Below are 17,851 nucleotides of genomic sequence, written 5' to 3' on the forward strand. Positions count from 1 at the left end.
TAGGAACAAAAACAGGCCCAAGTTACATAATCTTAGCTGTTTTATACATTTTTTAAAGAAATCCAAAACCAGGTGTTGTCAAAACCAAAACACGATGATGATTTAAAACCAGTGTGTTCTGCGCACATCTCTACTATATACAGAACAAGACAATCAACTTAGGTTAAAACCTGCATTTAGAACATAAAATAATGTATTTGTGCGTTAACCAGTGATTTCCAGACTATTTTCAGGTTGTGAAACTCCAGATATGTTTCTGATACACCTGTGTGATAAATTGTGGATCCATAACTAGTATGTAACAGACACAGTGGACGACATTTCCCCATCACTTACTTAGGAAAGCTCCGCAGCGCCCGGTGATGACTGGTGGAAGGCTTCTCAGGCCGCAGGAAACTATCCCCTCTCTGCAAAGTGGAAGGACCCAGGGAAATGATTGGGAGTGTGGCATATGGCTTGGAAGGTAATCTCATCTGTGAAGCAAGACAGATATACAGTATACACACCAAAGCACAGATGGCAGAAAACTATAGATTGCTTTCCTGGCTTCTTTCACACTTACCTTTTTGCAACACTGTGAGCACACAGGCCTACAAATACAAAGCATAGAAGTAAATCAGTAACATTGTCCTATTCCATTAACAGATGATATATTAGTAAGCCTGTTACAATCATAAATCCATATTGCTGTACTACAATACAGGAGCGCATGCAGGGGGGTTTCTGAGTACCTGGAAACCCCCCTGGCCCAGTGGCGGGCTGGGCCAGGGGGCAGGGTGCCTTGTGCCCCCTGGGCTGCTCAATTTCCGAGCCGCTGCTTCCTCAGATAGGTAAGGGACCCTGGGCTGCAGATTCCATGCGGACTAGCCATCTGCATGGATCTACTGAAAATGGCCTCCAAAAATAGCCGCCACCTAGGAGAAAATACTCTAGAGGTGCTACTTGACCTCTAGTGTCTGTCAGGGAACACAGAGCGCATAGCGTTACCCGGAAGTGTCGGGAACGCTGGCGCCGCCGGGAAAAGATGCAGAAAGCTGCATCTTCTCCCATATAACCTTTGACAAGGAGCGTGAGACCGCCAACAACGAGCATAAGACCCCCGGCAACGAGCATATAAACCCATAGCCTAAAACCCCTGGCAATGAGCATGAGACCCCTGGCAATGAGCATGTAAACCCATAGCATAAAACCCCTGGCAACGAGCATGAGACCCCTGGCAACGAGCATGAGATCCCTGGCAACGAGCATGAGATCCCTGGCAACGAGCAGGTAATTGAAAAGTAATTTGAAGCCTTACTATGGGGCATAAAATGGTGTTAAAGGCATAACTATGTGGCATAATGTGTAATGGGCATTACTATAAGGAGGAAAAATGAAAATGTAAACTGTCTATGGGGCGGTGGAGGCGCATTTTTAACTGTTCGCACTGGGAGCCAAATTGCCTAGAAACGGCCCTGCATAAGTATTAGCAAAATGCCATGGGGGGGAGGGTGCCAAAACTTTTTTTTGTCAGGTGGTGAGCAAAATGTATAGTTACGCCACTGCGTGGCTGCGTTCCGACTTTACTAGTTAGGCACAGTTTCTCTGTCTAAACATGACCTCTGTAGCTGCGGCTCTGAATCTGAGAACACAGCAGCTTTTACGGATGACCACACAACACTCCGATAACATGCCCATGAGACACTCTTTTTGCGTTCACTTCAGGTCACCGCCCAGGAACGCCCATCACTCTGTTGCTCCATTTTCAATACCATCCGATCCGATCGCAACAGCATCATTGTGTGTACACTCAGGGTAACACATTTGCCGTACTGGCTTTCTGAAGTTCTCGCACATGCACAGTTGCTAAAAATCACATCGTGCAAGTTTTATGCCCAGATGCCTTGTTATTTATTGTTATTTATATTATTTATTGTTATTTATATTATTTATTGTTATTTATATTAAAACACTTGAAGTACACAATAAAGTGTATGTTGCAGGCTTATTCTGGTTAGACTTTTTGGTCATTGGCTCGGTAACCAATTACTTGGAAACCCCCCTTTCAAAATCCTGCGTTTGCCACTGCAATATATAGGTAAAATGCAAATCTCCATTATAGAAAGCATACTTACCGTTTACAGAACTGACAAGGGTAAGACCACGTGAACAAGGAAAACCTCTTTGTTCGGCAACACAAACAAAGCTAAGGAATAGGAAAGAATATATATCAGGCAGTCAGGTCAGTATATCATGACAGAAGCTGCAGAGATGGAGAATATACATCAAAATATATCCTATGAGTTCATAGCTTTACATTTCATCACAAAAAAACACGTTCTCTTCTATAAACTTGGGTTATGTACAGAGCCAAGACAGCGCCCCAACATCTCTTACCCTAATAACATTTGTACAGGCATCATACACACCATAAAACACGTTCTCTTCTATAAACTTGGGTTATGCACAGAGCCAAGACAGCGCCCCAACATCTCTTACCCTAATAACATTTGTACAGGCGTCATACACACCATAAAACATGTTCTCTTCTATAAACTTGGGTTATGTACAGAGCCAAGACAGCGCACCAACATATCTTACCCTAATAACATTTGTACAGACGTCATACACACCATAAAACACGTTCTCTTCTATAAACTTGGGTGATGTACAGAGCAGAGATAGCGCCCCAACATCTCTTACCCTAATAACATTTGTACAGGCGTCATACACGCCATAAAACACGTTCTCTTCTATAAACCTGGGTTATGTACAGAGCCGAGACAGCGCTCCAACATATCTTACCTTAATAACATTTGTACAGACGTCATGCACACCATAAAACACGTTCTCTTCTATAAACTTGAGTTATGTACAGAGCCGAGACAGCGCCCCAACATGTCTTACCCTAATAACATTTGTACAGGCGTCATACACACCATAAAACACGTTCTCTTCTATAAACTTGGGTTATGTACAGAGCCGAGACAGCGCCCCAACATATCTTACCCTAATAACATTTGTACAGGCGTCATACACACCATAAAACACGTTCTCTTCTATAAACTTGGGTTATGTACAGAGCTGAGACAGCGCCCCAACATATCTTACCCTAATAACATTTGTACAGGCGTCATACACACCATAAAACACGTTCTCTTCTATAAACTTGGGTTATGTACAGAGCCGAGACAGCGCTCCAACATATCTTACCCTAATAACATTTGTACAGACGTCATGCACACCATAAAACACGTTCTCTTCTATAAACTTGGGTTATGTACAGAACCGAAACAGAGCCCCAACATCTCTTACCCTAATAACATTTGTACAGGCGTCATACATACCATAAAACAAAAATGTTATCAATTTACTCAAACATGGACAGACGTTTACAACAAGAACATTTGGATTTTAAAATAATTTCCCAAAATGTTACCAACTGTCCTAAAACCTACTTGAGATACCTACCTTGTTCTATTCAGGCTAAATAAATTTTCATAATGAAATGTTATATCTATATCCACCTCTCTCTCTATATCTATCTATCTATCTATATATATATCTATCTATATCTATATATATATATGGGTTAGGTACATTTCTTAGACCGTCAAAATTCAGACATTCAAAGCAGATACAATCATGTCGACACCAAAATATTAACAAATATAGGCATGTCAACATTATGACCAACTCAAGATATAGACAACATGTCAACACTGTCAATATATGCAGGTCTATACAGTTTAATTTCTATTAGCAATACCATGGGTAGTACCCGAGTTGGTAATTGGAATCAGCTTGACATGACAAGCTCACTGTTTACTGGTCAAACTAGCTCATATTTTAGCTAGGACAACATTTACAAAGTCGACCTAATGATTTGTCTATGTTTTAACTGTATCCTGACAGTCAACACTCTGGTGTCGACCTTTTAAAAAAAAAAAAAAAAATAAATATATATATAAAATCTCTCCCTCTCTCATATTATTTATTTATATATATATATATATATATATATATATATATATATATACACATACATATACACACACACACACATATATATATTATATACATACACACACACACACAGAATTGGGGTTCCATAGGGTCCACAAGAATTACCTTGGGACGTCCTAAAGCAGCCCTTAGGGGTGGGGACGTTCCTGAGAGGATAGGAGAATCTGCAGCCCAAAGGAAGCATCCTGGGAGGAGTACGTATCAAATGCGTAGAACTATTTAAACGTACTCACGGAAGACCAGGTGGCCGCCTTGCACAGTTGTTCAGCAGAGGTGCCCTGTCTTACCGCCCATGACGGTCCTACAGACCGAGTAGAATGGGCTGTCACCCTGTTCGGTACAGGCAAACCTGAGACAATGTCTGCTTGTTGGCTGGCCAGCCTCTTTTGTGGAATCCATACAACACAAACAATGAGCCTGTTCTCCCGACGGCCTTAGTTGGATCCACATAGATCCTGAGAGCTCGGGCCACATCAAGTAAATCTCCGCCTGTAGACAGGCCTGAAGTCTGGAAGGCCGGCACCACAATTTCCTCATTAATATGGAAACGGGAAACTACCTTTGGGAGCTAGCCCGCCTTGGTACGGAGGACAGCTCTATTCGGAAGAAATACCAAGTACGAGGAGCTACATGACAAAGCTGCCAGACACCCTACGATCTGACGAGATGGCCAGGAGAAACAGTGTTTTCGCCGTCAGCCATCTCAAATCCACTTTATCCAAGGGTTCAAAGGGATATGTCTGAAGTGCCCTGAGAACCAGAAACAAATCCCACAGTGCTACTGGTGGGAGAAATGGAGGTTGCAGTCCCAGTACAATGTTCTGACATCCGTCAGAGAAGCAATTTTGCACTGAAACCACACTGTCAAAGCGGACTCTTGAATTCTCAAGGTGGCCAGGAGGAGACCCAAGTCCAATCCGGCCTGGAGAAACCCCAGCACTCTAGCCACCTTAAAAATTTTAGGGTTGAATTTCCTGTTATGCCACCACAGAAAAAATGACCGCCAAACCCTGTGATATATGCGCGCAGAGACCGGCTTCCATGCCCTAAGCATTGTCTGTATCACAGACGAAAAAACCCCCTGGCTTTTAACACGGAAGACTCAAGAGCCAAGCCGTCAAAGCCAGTCGGGGTAAATCCTGGTAATGACATGGACCCTGCATTAGCAGGTCTTGTTGCAGAGGCAGTGGAAACGGACCGTCTACTGACAGACCATTCAGGTCCGCAAACCAATGCCTCCTGGGCCAGGCATGAGCTATTAGAACTACCCTGCCCCCTTCATGCTTGAACTTCGTGACCACCCTTGCGAGGAGGGAGATCGGAGGAAACAGGTATGCCAGTTTGAAGTTCCATCTTACTGATAGAGTGTCCACAAAGGCTGCTGATGGGTCTCTTGTCCTGGACCCGTACCTGGGGACCTTGTAATTGTGACGTGATCCATCAGGTCTACCTCTGGTAGACGCCATTTGTCCACCAGGGTTTGAAACACCTCTGGATGAAGAGCCCATTCTCTGCGTGTATATCCTGGCGACTTAGGAAGTCTGCTTCCCAGTTGAGCACTCGTGGGATGAACACAGATGTTATCGCTGGAAGATGGCTCTCTGCCCACAGCAGAAGCCTTGCCACCTCTCTCATAGCCGCTGGACTTCGTGTGCCTCCCTGATGGTTTATATAGGCCACTGTCGTCGCGTTGTTGGACTGAATATGGACATGTCTGCCCCGAAGAAGGTCCTGCACCCAAAGAAGTGCCCTGTGCATTACCCGGAGCTCTAATACATTTATTGGCAGATTGCTTTCTAGGTCTGTCCACCTTCCCTGGAAAGTGTGCTGACCTATGACTGCTCCCCATCCTCTGAGACTTGCATCTGTGGTGAGGAGTACCCATTCCGGGATCCACAACAGATGGGGAAGGGAATTCTATGGGGCACTGTGTGAGGCTATGGGGGCAGTATGTGTGTGAGGCTATGGGATTGCAGCAGTGTGTGTGTGTGTGTGTGTTTGGGTCTATTGGGGTAGTGTGTCTGTGTGTGTGAAGCTATTGGGGCAATTTGTGTGCGAGACTATGGGGGCAGTGTGTGTGAGGCTAATTGAACAGTGTGTGTGTGAGACTATGAGGGCAGTGAGTGTGAGTGAGGCTATTGGGGTAGTGTGTGCGAAGCTATTGGGGTAATGTGCGTGTGTTAGGCTATGGGAACAGTGTGTGTGAGAGGCTATGTGGGCAGTGTGTGTGTATGTGAGGCTATGGGGGCAGTGTGTGTGAGGATATGGGGGCAGTGTGTGTATGGGGCAGTGTGTATGTGTGAGGCTATGGGGGCAGTGTGTGTGTGTGAGGCTATGGGGGCAGTGTGTGTGTGTGAGGCTATGGGGGCAGTGTGTGTGAGGATATGGGGGCAGTGTGTGTATGGGGCAGTGTGTATGTGTGAGGCTATGGGGGCAGTGTGTGTGTGAGGCTATGGGGGCAGTGTGTGTGTGTGAGGCTATGGGGGCAGTGTGTGTGTGTGAGGCTATGGGGGCAGTGTGTGTGTGTGAGGCTATGGGGGCAGTGTGTGTGTGTGAGGCTATGGGGGCAGTGTGTGTGTGGGTGTGTGAGGCTATGGGGGCAGTGTGTGTGTGTGAGGCTATGGGGGCAGTGTGTGTGTGGGTGTGTGAGGCTATGGGGGCAGTGTGTGTGTGAGGCTATGGGGGCAGTGTGTGTGTGTGTGAGGCTATGGGGGCAGTGTGTGTGTGTGTGAGGCTATGGGGGCAGTGTGTGTGTGTGTGAGGCTATGGGGGCAGTGTGTGTGTGTGTGAGGCTATGGGGGCAGTGTGTGTGTGTGAGGCTATGGGGGCAGTGTGTGTGTGTGAGGCTATGGGGGCAGTGTGTGTGTGTGAGGCTATGGGGGCAGTGTGTGTGTGTGAGGCTATGGGGGCAGTGTGTGTGTGTGTGAGGCTATGGGGGCAGTGTGTGTGTGTGAGGCTATGGGGGCAGTGTGTGTGAGACTATGGGGGCAGGGTGTGTGAGACTATGGGGGCAGGGTGTGTGTGTGAGGCTATGGGGGCAGTGTGTGTGTGTGTGAGGCTGTGGGGGCAGTGTGTGTGTGTGTGAGGCTATGGGGGCAGTGTGCATGTGTGAGGCTAAGGGGGCAGTGTGTGTGTGAGGCTATGGGGGCAGTGTGTGTGTGTGAGGCTAAGGGGGCAGTGTGTGTGAGACTATGGGGGCAGTGTGTGTGAGACTATGGGGGCAGGGTGTGAGGCTATGGGGGCAGTGTGTGTGTGTGAGGCTAAGGGGGCAGTGTGTGTGTGTGTGTGTGTGTCAGGCTATGGGGGCAGTGTGTGTGAGGCTATGGGGGCAGTGTGTGTGTGTGTGTCAGGCTATGGGGGCAGTGTGTGTGTGAGGCTATGGGGCAGTGTGTGTGTGTGTGTGTGTGTGAGAGGCTATGGGGGCACTGTATCTGTGTGTGTGTGTGAGGCTATGGGGGCAGGGTGTGTGTGTGTGTGAGGCTATGGGGGCAGTGTGTGTGTGTGAGGCTATGGGGGCAGTGTGTGTGTGTGAGGCTATGGGGGCAGTGTGTGCGTGAGGCTATGGGGGCAGTGTGTGTGAGACTATGGGGGCTGTGTGTGTGAGACTATGGGGGCTGTGTGTGTGTGGGTGTGTGAGGCTATGGGGGCAGTGTGTGTGTGTGTGTGTGTGTGTGAGGCTATGGGGGCAGTGTGTGTGTGTGTGAGGCTATGGGGGCAGTGTGTGTGTGTGTGAGGCTATGGGGGCAGTGTGTGTGTGTGAGGCTATGGGGGCAGTGTGTGTGTGTGAGGCTATGGGGGCAGTGTGTGTGTGTGAGGCTATGGGGGCAGTGTGTGTGTGTGAGGCTATGGGGGCAGTGTGTGTGTGTGAGGCTATGGGGGCAGTGTGTGTGTGTGAGGCTATGGGGGCAGTGTGTGTGAGACTATGGGGGCAGTGTGTGTGAGACTATGGGGGCAGGGTGTGTGTGTGAGGCTATGGGGGCAGTGTGTGTGTGTGAGGCTATGGGGGCAGTGTGTGTGTGTGTGTGTGTCAGGCTATGGGGGCAGTGTGTGTGAGGCTATGGGGGCAGTGTGTGTGTGTGTGTGTGTGTCAGGCTATGGGGGCAGTGTGTGTGTGAGGCTATGGGGCAGTGTGTGTGTGTGTGTGTGTGTGTGTGTGTGTGTGTGTGAGGCTATGGGGGCAGTGTGTGTGTGTGAGGCTATGGGGGCAGTGTGTGTGTGGGTGTGTGAGGCTATGGGGGCAGTGTGTGTGTGAGGCTATGGGGGCAGTGTGTGTGTGAGGCTATGGGGGCAGTGTGTGTGTGTGTGAGGCTATGGGGGCAGTGTGTGTGTGTGTGAGGCTATGGGGGCAGTGTGTGTGTGTGAGGCTATGGGGGCAGTGTGTGTGAGGCTATGGGGGCAGTGTGTGTGTGTGAGGCTATGGGGGCAGTGTGTGTGTGTGAGGCTATGGGGGCAGTGTGTGTGAGACTATGGGGGCAGTGTGTGTGAGACTATGGGGGCAGTGTGTGTGTGTGTGAGGCTATGGGGGCAGTGTGTGTGTGTGTGTGTCAGGCTATGGGGGCAGTGTGTGTGTGAGGCTATGGGGGCAGTGTGTGTGTGAGGCTATGGGGGCAGTGTGTGTGTGAGGCTATGGGGCAGTGTGTGTGTGTGTGTGTGTGTGAGAGGCTATGGGGGCACTGTATCTGTGTGTGTGTGTGAGGCTATGGGGGCAGGGTGTGTGTGTGTGTGAGGCTATGGGGGCAGTGTGTGTGTGTGAGGCTATGGGGGCAGTGTGTGTGTGTGAGGCTATGGGGGCAGTGTGTGTGTGTGAGGCTATGGGGGCAGTGTGTGTGTGTGAGGCTATGGGGGCAGTGTGTGTGTGTGAGGCTATGGGGGCAGTGTGTGTGTGAGGCTATGGGGGCAGTGTGTGTGAGACTATGGGGGCAGTGTGTGTGTGGGTGTGTGAGGCTATGGGGGCAGTGTGTGTGTGAGGCTATGGGGGCAGTGTGTGTGTGTGTGAGGCTATGGGGGCAGTGTGTGTGTGTGTGAGGCTATGGGGGCAGTGTGTGTGTGTGAGGCTATGGGGGCAGTGTGTGTATGGGGCAGTGTGTATGTGTGAGGCTATGGGGGCAGTGTGTGTGTGTGAGGCTATGGGGGCAGTGTGTGTGAGACTATGGGGGCAGGGTGTGTGAGACTATGGGGGCAGGGTGTGTGTGTGAGGCTATGGGGGCAGTGTGTGTGTGTGTGAGGCTATGGGGGCAGTGTGTGTGTGTGAGGCTAAGGGGGCAGTGTGTGTGTGTGAGGCTAAGGGGGCAGTGTGGTTGTGAGGCTATTGGGGCAGTGTGTGTGTGTGAGGCTAAGGGGGCAGTGTGTGTGAGACTATGGGGGCAGTGTGTGTGAGACTATGGGGGAAGGGTGTGTGTGTGAGGCTATGGGGGCAGTGTGTGTGTGTGAGGCTAAGGGGGCAGTGTGTGTGTGTGAGGCTAAAGGGGCAGTGTGTGTGTGTGTGTGTGTGTCAGGCTATGGGGGCAGTGTGTGAGAGGCTATGGGGGCACTGTATCTGTGTGTGTGTGTGAGGCTATGGGGGCAGGGTGTGTGTGTGTGTGAGGCTATGGGGGCAGGGTGTGTGTGTGTGTGAGGCTATGGGGGCAGGGTGTGTGTGTGTGTGTGTGAGGCTATGGGGGCAGGGTGTGTGTGTGTGTGAGGCTATGGGGGCAGTGTGTGTGTGTGTGAGGCTATGGGGCAGTATGTGTGTGTGTGTGTGTGTGTGTGTGAGGCTATGGGGGCAGTATGTGTGTGTGAGGCTATGGGGGCAGTATGTGTGTGTGAGGCTATGGGGGCAGTATGTGTGTGTGAGGCTATGGGGGCAGTATGTGTGTGTGTGTGTGAGGCTATGGGGGCAGTATGTGTGTGTGTGTGAGTGTGTGTGTGTGTGTGTGTGTGTGTGTGTGTGTGTGTGTGTGTGTGTGTGTGTGTGTGTGTGTGTGTGTGTGTGTGTGTGTGTGTGTGTGTGTGTGTGTGTGTGTGTGTGTGTGTGACTATGGGGGCAGTGTGTGTGTGAGGCTATGGGGGCAGTGTGTGTGTGAGGCTATGGGGGCAGTGTATAGCTGGCTATACACCAGACCAACTTTCCTCCAACCATCCAACTTATTGGTTGGTTGGTTTGAATGAAAATCTGGTAATGCATGGGAGAAAAAAAATAATTGCTGTAGTTAAATTGGGGGCACATTAAAATGGGTGCTAGTATAATTTTGTGTTTATAAAGTGCAGTTTTAAAAAAAAATGAAAAACATTTTCACCTGCTCTGAGATCGTGAAAACAGTTCACCGGTTTTTGTCTATGGAGTTTTCGCACATGCGAAAACTTTGCCAATAGAATTGCATGATACTCAGTTTTAGCCAAAATGCGGCTTTTCGCAGCTAATTGAACCTGCCCCATAGTAGGCTGAAACCATTCATCACAAGGTTTAGTTGGTTAGTTCTAAATCTTAATGATTACATTACTGCACTCCTTCCCTTGGTAGATTTATAGAAGACCGGGCTCATTCTGAACCTATTTCTGTTGACAAAGGGACTTGAAGTCCCAAAATGCATCAGAGGTACATTTGTGAACAGCTCTTTCCCACAATGAACGGGATCTGTTGGACTTCTCAGTTACAGATATGCCAAGCTACATCCTTGCCGCTTACGCGGCAAATCGCACCACACATGGCACGAGACCTGCGCCCGCTAGCAGATACGCGCACTGCGATCGCACCCATGCCTCCACAGGAATGCGCGTGAACTAGTCCATGCTATCGGGAAGCGTTCGCTCGTTGCGCATAGACAGCTTGCTAGCCAGAGTGACAGGACAAACCGTTTGTGGGTGGTGACAGAGGATGGTCCATGAAAACAGGGGAGTGGTGGTATTAACGCAGGCATGCCTGAGCGTCTCAACGCCGTTTCAGAGGCGTGCATAATTAAGACGCAGCGTCGTAGTACACGTCACCTTGTAGAATTTTACACTGAAGCACTCGCAGTGCTTGTGGCAGGGTATGGTCAACCAAAAATGCTGCGATTGCATCCGATGGTACTCGATGTTACCGAAGGCTGCATACACTTCCTGGACATGTCGTGGGAAAGTGAGCGTCTTAAGACAGGCTGGTGGGCATCTGCATACACACAGCGATCACACACTAAGACATAGTGGGCATGTTAATGCTTGCCTTGCCGTGCGATCGCATGCCTTTGCCAGATTTGCATACACTGGGTGCGTGTGAACGCATCTAGCGAGCGGGTCTGAAATGAGCCCTTGGTGCAGAAAAAAAAACCTGTTAGAAAAAAACTTTCTGACACAATTTAAGAACCCCATACCCTTGGATTATAGGTACTAACACACTGCTATACCATTACCCTAGATTAGTTTACCTTTATTGGGGGGTACAGGCTGATTTCCCCATTTTCACCAGTACTTATCACCTGTCATCTTATCGTACAAATTGGTTATCTCCGGTTTTGTTATACGATAGCATGATAAACGGGATCACGCAAACATGCGATAAGCGGAAAATTTTGGGCGACTGGTCCATAAAGTTTTCTCCAGGGAAAACTTATAGTTATCGTAGATAATTGGATACACCCCTTAGCCTAATCACTGAGTTTGGAAGAGTGACTAATGAATGATGATGAGTAAAGTAATAAAAGTATTGACCACAATTCAATGCAGAACTTCAACAACATATTATATACTGTATATTGCTTTAGGCTTTTGGTTCCGCTTTAATAATTAGGCTTCTAATATAGTCAACACCTATAGGACTTGTATTTGATAATGTAACAGTCACATAAACCTATAGCCGCATATTGGCTATGGCTACATATAGTTATGTCAAAATTTGTCACTGATCCAGTTGTTCACTGGTGATGCCACAAAATCAAATTACAATGTGCAAAATGTGTCATGGTAGAGTAAGAGCTTTCTCCAGAATCCACAGAGTAAACTGTAAGGTAAAACATGGTGGCCAGATGTCTATAGTGACGGGTATATGTTTCTTATCTACACATTTCTCTCTCTTTGCTGTAACTGTACTATACCACAGAAACAACAGTTATCGATTACTGCTTTATTATAGCGTCTGTTCATGCTACTAATATCTTACAGTAGCCATGCACACTTCCAAATAAACAGCTTCATTATTATTTCACTACCTTATATTCCTACACATCCCTTACTGTGTAAACGTATTTGTGCTGTGTCATCTTTACCTTCTGCTTCATGTCATTGTATGTCATTTATGTCATAATCGCCTCAATGTAGAACGCTGCTGTGTGATACGTCAGCACTTTATAAATAAAAGATAATAGCAGCAGTATCACCATGCATGAGGGGGGCTTCACCAATTCAGTTCCTCTACAAGTTATTATGCTGATAATGTTTACTTAAAAAACACATTCGATAAACAACTACCATTCGCTGTCTCCAATTATAGTGTAGTATTAATGTAAAAAATAAAGAAAATTGTAATTGGGAGATGTTCACATGAAATGAATACACAAAGTATTATTGTTTGTGCAGGAACTATGTTATCACTCCTATAATATATTATTGTATTCAAGGTCAAAATAAAAAGATTTGTCTAAATAACATTTATCAATATGGGGTAGATGTACTAAGGCTTGGAGAGAGATCAAGTGTCGAGAAATAAAGTACCAACCAATCAGCTCCTGTCATTGTTCAAACACAGCCTGTAAAGTGCCAGTTAGGAGCTGATTGGTTTGTACTTTATCTCTCTGCAAGGCTTAGTACATAGGGGCAGATGTACTAAGCTCTGGAAAGTGATAAATTGGAGTGATAAATTAACCAACCAATCAGCTCCTAAGTGTTATTTTTCAAACACAGCCTGTAACATGACAGTTAGGAGCTGAGTGGCTGGTCGTTTATCACTCTCCAGAGCTTAGTACATCCCCCCTTAGACCCTTATGTGTCCACTGACACCAGTATGAGAAGTCTGTTTATTCAGTATGTAAAGTAATGTGGTGGGTTAATGTGTAGTACAGAATAAACTAGTTTCATATTATTTAAATTGACTACCAGCCAAAGCGTAATGGTTTTCTCCTCACTGTAGTATTCAGGGTCCCATGTCTACTCTAGCTGGTCTGGGTAGTCTCCTATAGTCTGTATAGTTGGAGTATATCATGTTTGAACTAAATATTATACACAAGCCTCTATACTGAGGCGTCTACACCAGTGGTTCTCAAACTCGGTCTTCAGGACCCCACACAGTTCACGTTTTCCAGGTCACCCAGAAGGTGCACAGGTGTAGTCATTACTCACTGACACATTTTAAAAGATCCACAAGTGGAGCTAATTATTTCACTTGCGGCTCTGTGAGGAGACCTGGAAAACATGCACTGTGGACAGAGTTTGAGAACCTGTGGTCTACACTGATGAAAACCACTGATAGAAATGTGTACAGCACGTTTGCGGAGTAGATGACAAACCTTACCTTTCCTTTCTTTAGGGCATTGTAGACCTCTTTATACTGCTGATATTTCTCCAGCTCCGCCTTCACCAGCACCTGACGTATGTGCATCACTTCCTCTACGGTGAGGGCTAGGCATTCTACCGGATAACAAAACTCCTCCTGAAATTGAACAGCTGCCATTAATAAATGAAAAGATCACAGTTACCAGAGTGATAAAGTCCATCAACCCAGCACCTCTGTTAGTGAGAGAGAAGAGGAAGAATAGAGCTGGGACACCTGGCTGTAGAAGAAACTGTATGTGGCAACAACAGTCTATACTGGAAGGACCAAGTAACCCTGTAAAAAGATCCCCTGCAGCACATCAGATAACCCTATCATTTTAGCCTTTATTTCAGAGAATTAGTATATATAGATTTTTTTAATAAAACATTTGGTTAACAAAAAATTGTCTGACGTGGGCCGAGTAGTAAGGGGAAAGTGTTAGTAAGCAAATCCACAGTGGAGATTTTATGCTGTGGTAGAATATGTATGACCAGTATAAATGTGCTGTACTGGCGATATAACCAATCTGAGCAATATCCTTACACTAGTGCACAACAGACACACCAAACCCACCACAGAATAAAACGCTCCTCGTGCAGCTGTAATGCCGGCATCACACCCAGATCACCATTGTGCAGCTAAGTTAAAGGCAGAGTTTGGCCACACAAGCTTCATAATGGCTATTTCTAATGTAACCCTCCTCTCTCAAGATAGTGTTGTAGAATTACTGCTCTGCCTTTAAATTAGACAATGTTATTTATATTTGATTAAACACACCAGGAAAACATTAGCATTTAAAAAGCCTTTCTACCATAGTAGATATTAACTCATCATGTGCTGGAGGAAAGGCTTCATCACCTTAATTGTAAATGCCATCCAGTACCATGGGAGTTAGAAAGGAAGAATAATAGTCACCCTGGTTACCCTGTGCATGGCATCCTATGACTTAAAAGCCTAAAAAAACATACCCCTTTGGGTAAATCCGTGACTTCCAGTCTCACCTGCTTGCAGGAGAAACAATATATGTAAACTGATATAAAGAATGGCGGATACTTATATATAATTAACTTAATAAAATTTTTATTTTTTATTCATTTTTGGTCTTTCTACTTTTAAGTAATTGATACTAAAGCAAAGGAGCAACAAAACACAGAAACATTTGAATTAAACACTACAGAAATCCAATTAAACTCAATTTACACAACATTTAAATGAAATCAATGGAATGCTCTCCCAGCACTGCCTGATTATTGATCTACGTAGACAGGTCATCCAATGAAATAGTTAAAATCTGTACTGTGTAGCCTGGCCCTGCATAATATATCATTCCTGATTTATTTTTAACACCTCCAATCCCATATATCTCATCTTACCAAGATTTGTGCAACCATTTCCTACAACATATGCTCCCCTAGAATAATATATTGGGACTGTAATAAGATGCCATTTCAGTATTAGCAACCTGCCCATTTGTTACCAAATAGTATCAGCAATGATACAGCTATAAAATAAAAATTAATAATACCATTAATAGCAGACTGTGTTAGTAAACAAAACTGTTCAAATAAGCATGTACAGTACTGTATAAAGACTTAAATGCTGGTATTTCAATGCATCCAGCCTCTTATACGTTCTAGATGTGCCCTCAGTCAAGATTGTACAGTTTAGGGGAAGTTAATAGCAGATCATTAAGAAATGATACACATTTATAAGGCTAGAAACTCGGTAAATTATGCGGAAACAACAACATTTAACTTAAACTACATAAACAGAAACAAAATAAATGATAAAATGAAAAACAATTGTGTTACACAAAACAAAAGAACTAACCCCTGTATCCCCCATCCATCAGATTAGTATATTAAATAGTTACCAGGGTGAACATGGCTTTGTTTGTTACGGATAAAATGCTAATGTTTATCGCTCAAATCAAAAAAAGAATTAAGGAGGACAACACAAACTTTATGCAACACCATTTTGCAGATGTTCTCTTTGGCGGAGTATACCTGAAAAGAATGGGGTCATGTCACTCAATAAGGAGAACAAGGAGTGGCTTAACATATTTACTACCAATAAAAACTATGCTGTGATGTTGCTTTATCAGTTTGCTGTCCTTCTGCATATGATTTTGTCTTTTTATTATTATGTATAAAATGATTGATATAGAAAGAAATAAAACAAATCACATACAGATTTATCCCTTCTATAAAATCAGTAAGAAAGGTGGTTTGGCAGATTCAGCTGGTCGTATGGCTCAGCAGAAGTGCCGCTCCAACCCTGGAGGAAACTGGAAGAAGAAATCAATTTCCAGAACAAAACGAAGGATGAAAGAGGCAAACCTGGGGGGCACTCCGCCTGCCGGCATAAGCTCTCTCAAATAGATAAAACATAGCCCCAGCTGCCCCCAAAATGGCTGCTTCAAAAGGATGAGAACCCAACAAAGAAGCTGTGTGTAAGGTAGAAAATGGTGGTCGAAAAGTCATCCTTGGAAAAAAACTGGTTATCCTAGGAACCTGAATAATAAACAGGGAGGAGAGTGAAGGGCACATTCCCTAATGGCTGTTCATGTCACAGTCATTCTCCTGTGTAGCTAAGTGATGCTACTGCCATTCAACAAACATATACTGTCTCAAGTTTCATGTGAGCCAGGCCACTATCAGGCATTAAGAAAGTGCAAGTGTCTGGTGCCACTCGTAATCATCATGCTTTGCATACAAAGAGCACACCGCACATCTCACACACAAATAACTGTACTTAAGTACTAATATAAATGTAGGGCCTACTACAATAGCACTCTTTGTACACAAGAGGGCAGCAAAATATTTAAGATGCAGTACAGGGAGGGAGAAGGTCCATTAATATGAACAGTTGCATCAATAAAGGTTCTAGTGTGGTGTTTGGACTGCTAAAATGCATGTGGAATGTACTGTACAGTGTTCAATACAGCTATAACGATCATTACATAGAGAAGTATCTGTAGCATTGTGTGTCACACACAGGTTATTTTCACACTTAACAATTTCTGCTTTATGCATAGCACAATCTGAGCTATCTAAGCAGAGAACTTCCTCCCTGATAAATGGAAGAAGTGAGGAGCCCCATTAATTGTGCTCTAGACATGGTGTAATAAAGAAATACAAATACAACATAAAACATAGGATAATAATCATCTCCTATTAGCTACAGTAACACTACAGAGATGGTGATCAGATATTAAGCATGAGGCAGCATCAGATAAGCTGGGGGATTGCTGGTTGGAACTATGGATGAGGAAGTGGATAAGTAGGGTTATAATGAGACAAGTGTGCAGTTTAACGGAGAATGGAAGAGGTCTGGATTGCGTTCAAATATAAACAACACTCGGGAACATTGCAGACCCCAAATATCCAATAAAAAACAAACTTTACTCTAACTTTGCTACAGGATACCCTGCAAACCTGTGCTCGGACAGCTTCCCCCATGTTGCTGCATATTGAGTAATAAAGATTGGATCTGATTGGACATAGGATGTCTGGGATGCTCCTGAATGCCGTCTGCTTTCTATTTGGTTGTCCTGCAGCCAGGATTCAGTGAGGCAGCTAAATGGTTTCATCTGATTAACTGCACCCACCAGTCAGGGCCTGAGGTTTGCTTACCAAAGACCTGGAGCTTTGTCGGGATGGGGGGAGAAACTGCCGCACGTTGGTTGGAGTCTCCTTCTCTATGGAGTGCCTCCTCTGTGGGGTTTGTCGCCTCTCAGGCTGCGGTGTAGAGGATATTGGCAAAAACCTTGGTGGAACTAATAACATAAGAAAGGAAAACATTTAAAATGAATGGGAAAGTTCTACCTACTGTCTGCACGTTTTATTTTATTTAGCTTTTATATCTAAACCCCTCCAAACCTCCAAACTATTCATGCATGGAATTCTCAGGAAGAAATGCTCTTTTGTAATTGTCACTTACTTTTTTTCCTGGTGGCGGTTCCTGGGGACAGATCCTCAGGTTGGGAATGGGAAACACTACTGCTGCTGCTGGAGGACTTGCGTGCGGTATCCTCCTAGGAGTACATAGAATTATCAATATATTTACCTGTGATCAGATGTACATAATGCACTTTCACTGAAACCTATAATGCCAGTTAGTATAGATAAGAGTTCTATTGTACTGAGTTATCAATCATTTCCTAGAAAAGGTGGATAAAAGAGGTTAACTGCAGGGCCCTTCAATGTGATCACTAATTCTGTGTCTAGGGAAATATCTCCCCTCATAATCACAGGCTTTACTTCAGATAAGCTTCCAAAATGTTTTACAAATATAAATGTCATTGTTACATAAGCCAATTTCTATTTCTATATAATGGCCCTTCAAGCAATAACATTTTATGAA

General features: G+C 45.3%; 1 protein-coding gene across 8 annotated transcripts in view; it reads right to left on the reverse strand.

Moving 5' to 3' along the window:
• Positions 1-17,851, reverse strand: part of SPIRE1 (spire type actin nucleation factor 1) — a 204,623-nt gene that overhangs the window by 4,331 nt on the left and 182,441 nt on the right. For 4 of the 8 annotated variants that reach the window (XM_088469713.1, XM_088469712.1, XM_088469715.1 and 1 more), the window contains 7 exons: positions 17,429-17,522; positions 17,122-17,264; positions 15,826-15,999; positions 13,466-13,603; positions 2,115-2,185; positions 563-590; positions 337-473 (listed from right to left, as the gene is read on the reverse strand). In XM_088469713.1, coding sequence (XP_088325839.1) covers positions 337-473; positions 563-590; positions 2,115-2,185; positions 13,466-13,603; positions 15,826-15,999; positions 17,122-17,264; positions 17,429-17,522 — 785 coding nt within the window. Of the gene's footprint in view, positions 1-336; positions 474-562; positions 591-2,114; positions 2,186-13,465; positions 13,604-14,454; positions 14,488-15,447; positions 15,493-15,825; positions 16,000-17,121; positions 17,265-17,428; positions 17,523-17,851 lie in introns of all 8 variants that reach the window. The other 4 variants (XM_088469719.1, XM_088469720.1, XM_088469717.1 and 1 more) reach the window with 3 other exon arrangements.

The sequence above is a fragment of the Taudactylus pleione genome, unplaced genomic scaffold (genome assembly GCF_031769625.1).
Source record: "Taudactylus pleione unplaced genomic scaffold, aTauple2 ptg000093l, whole genome shotgun sequence".
NCBI lineage: Eukaryota > Metazoa > Chordata > Amphibia > Anura > Myobatrachidae > Taudactylus > Taudactylus pleione.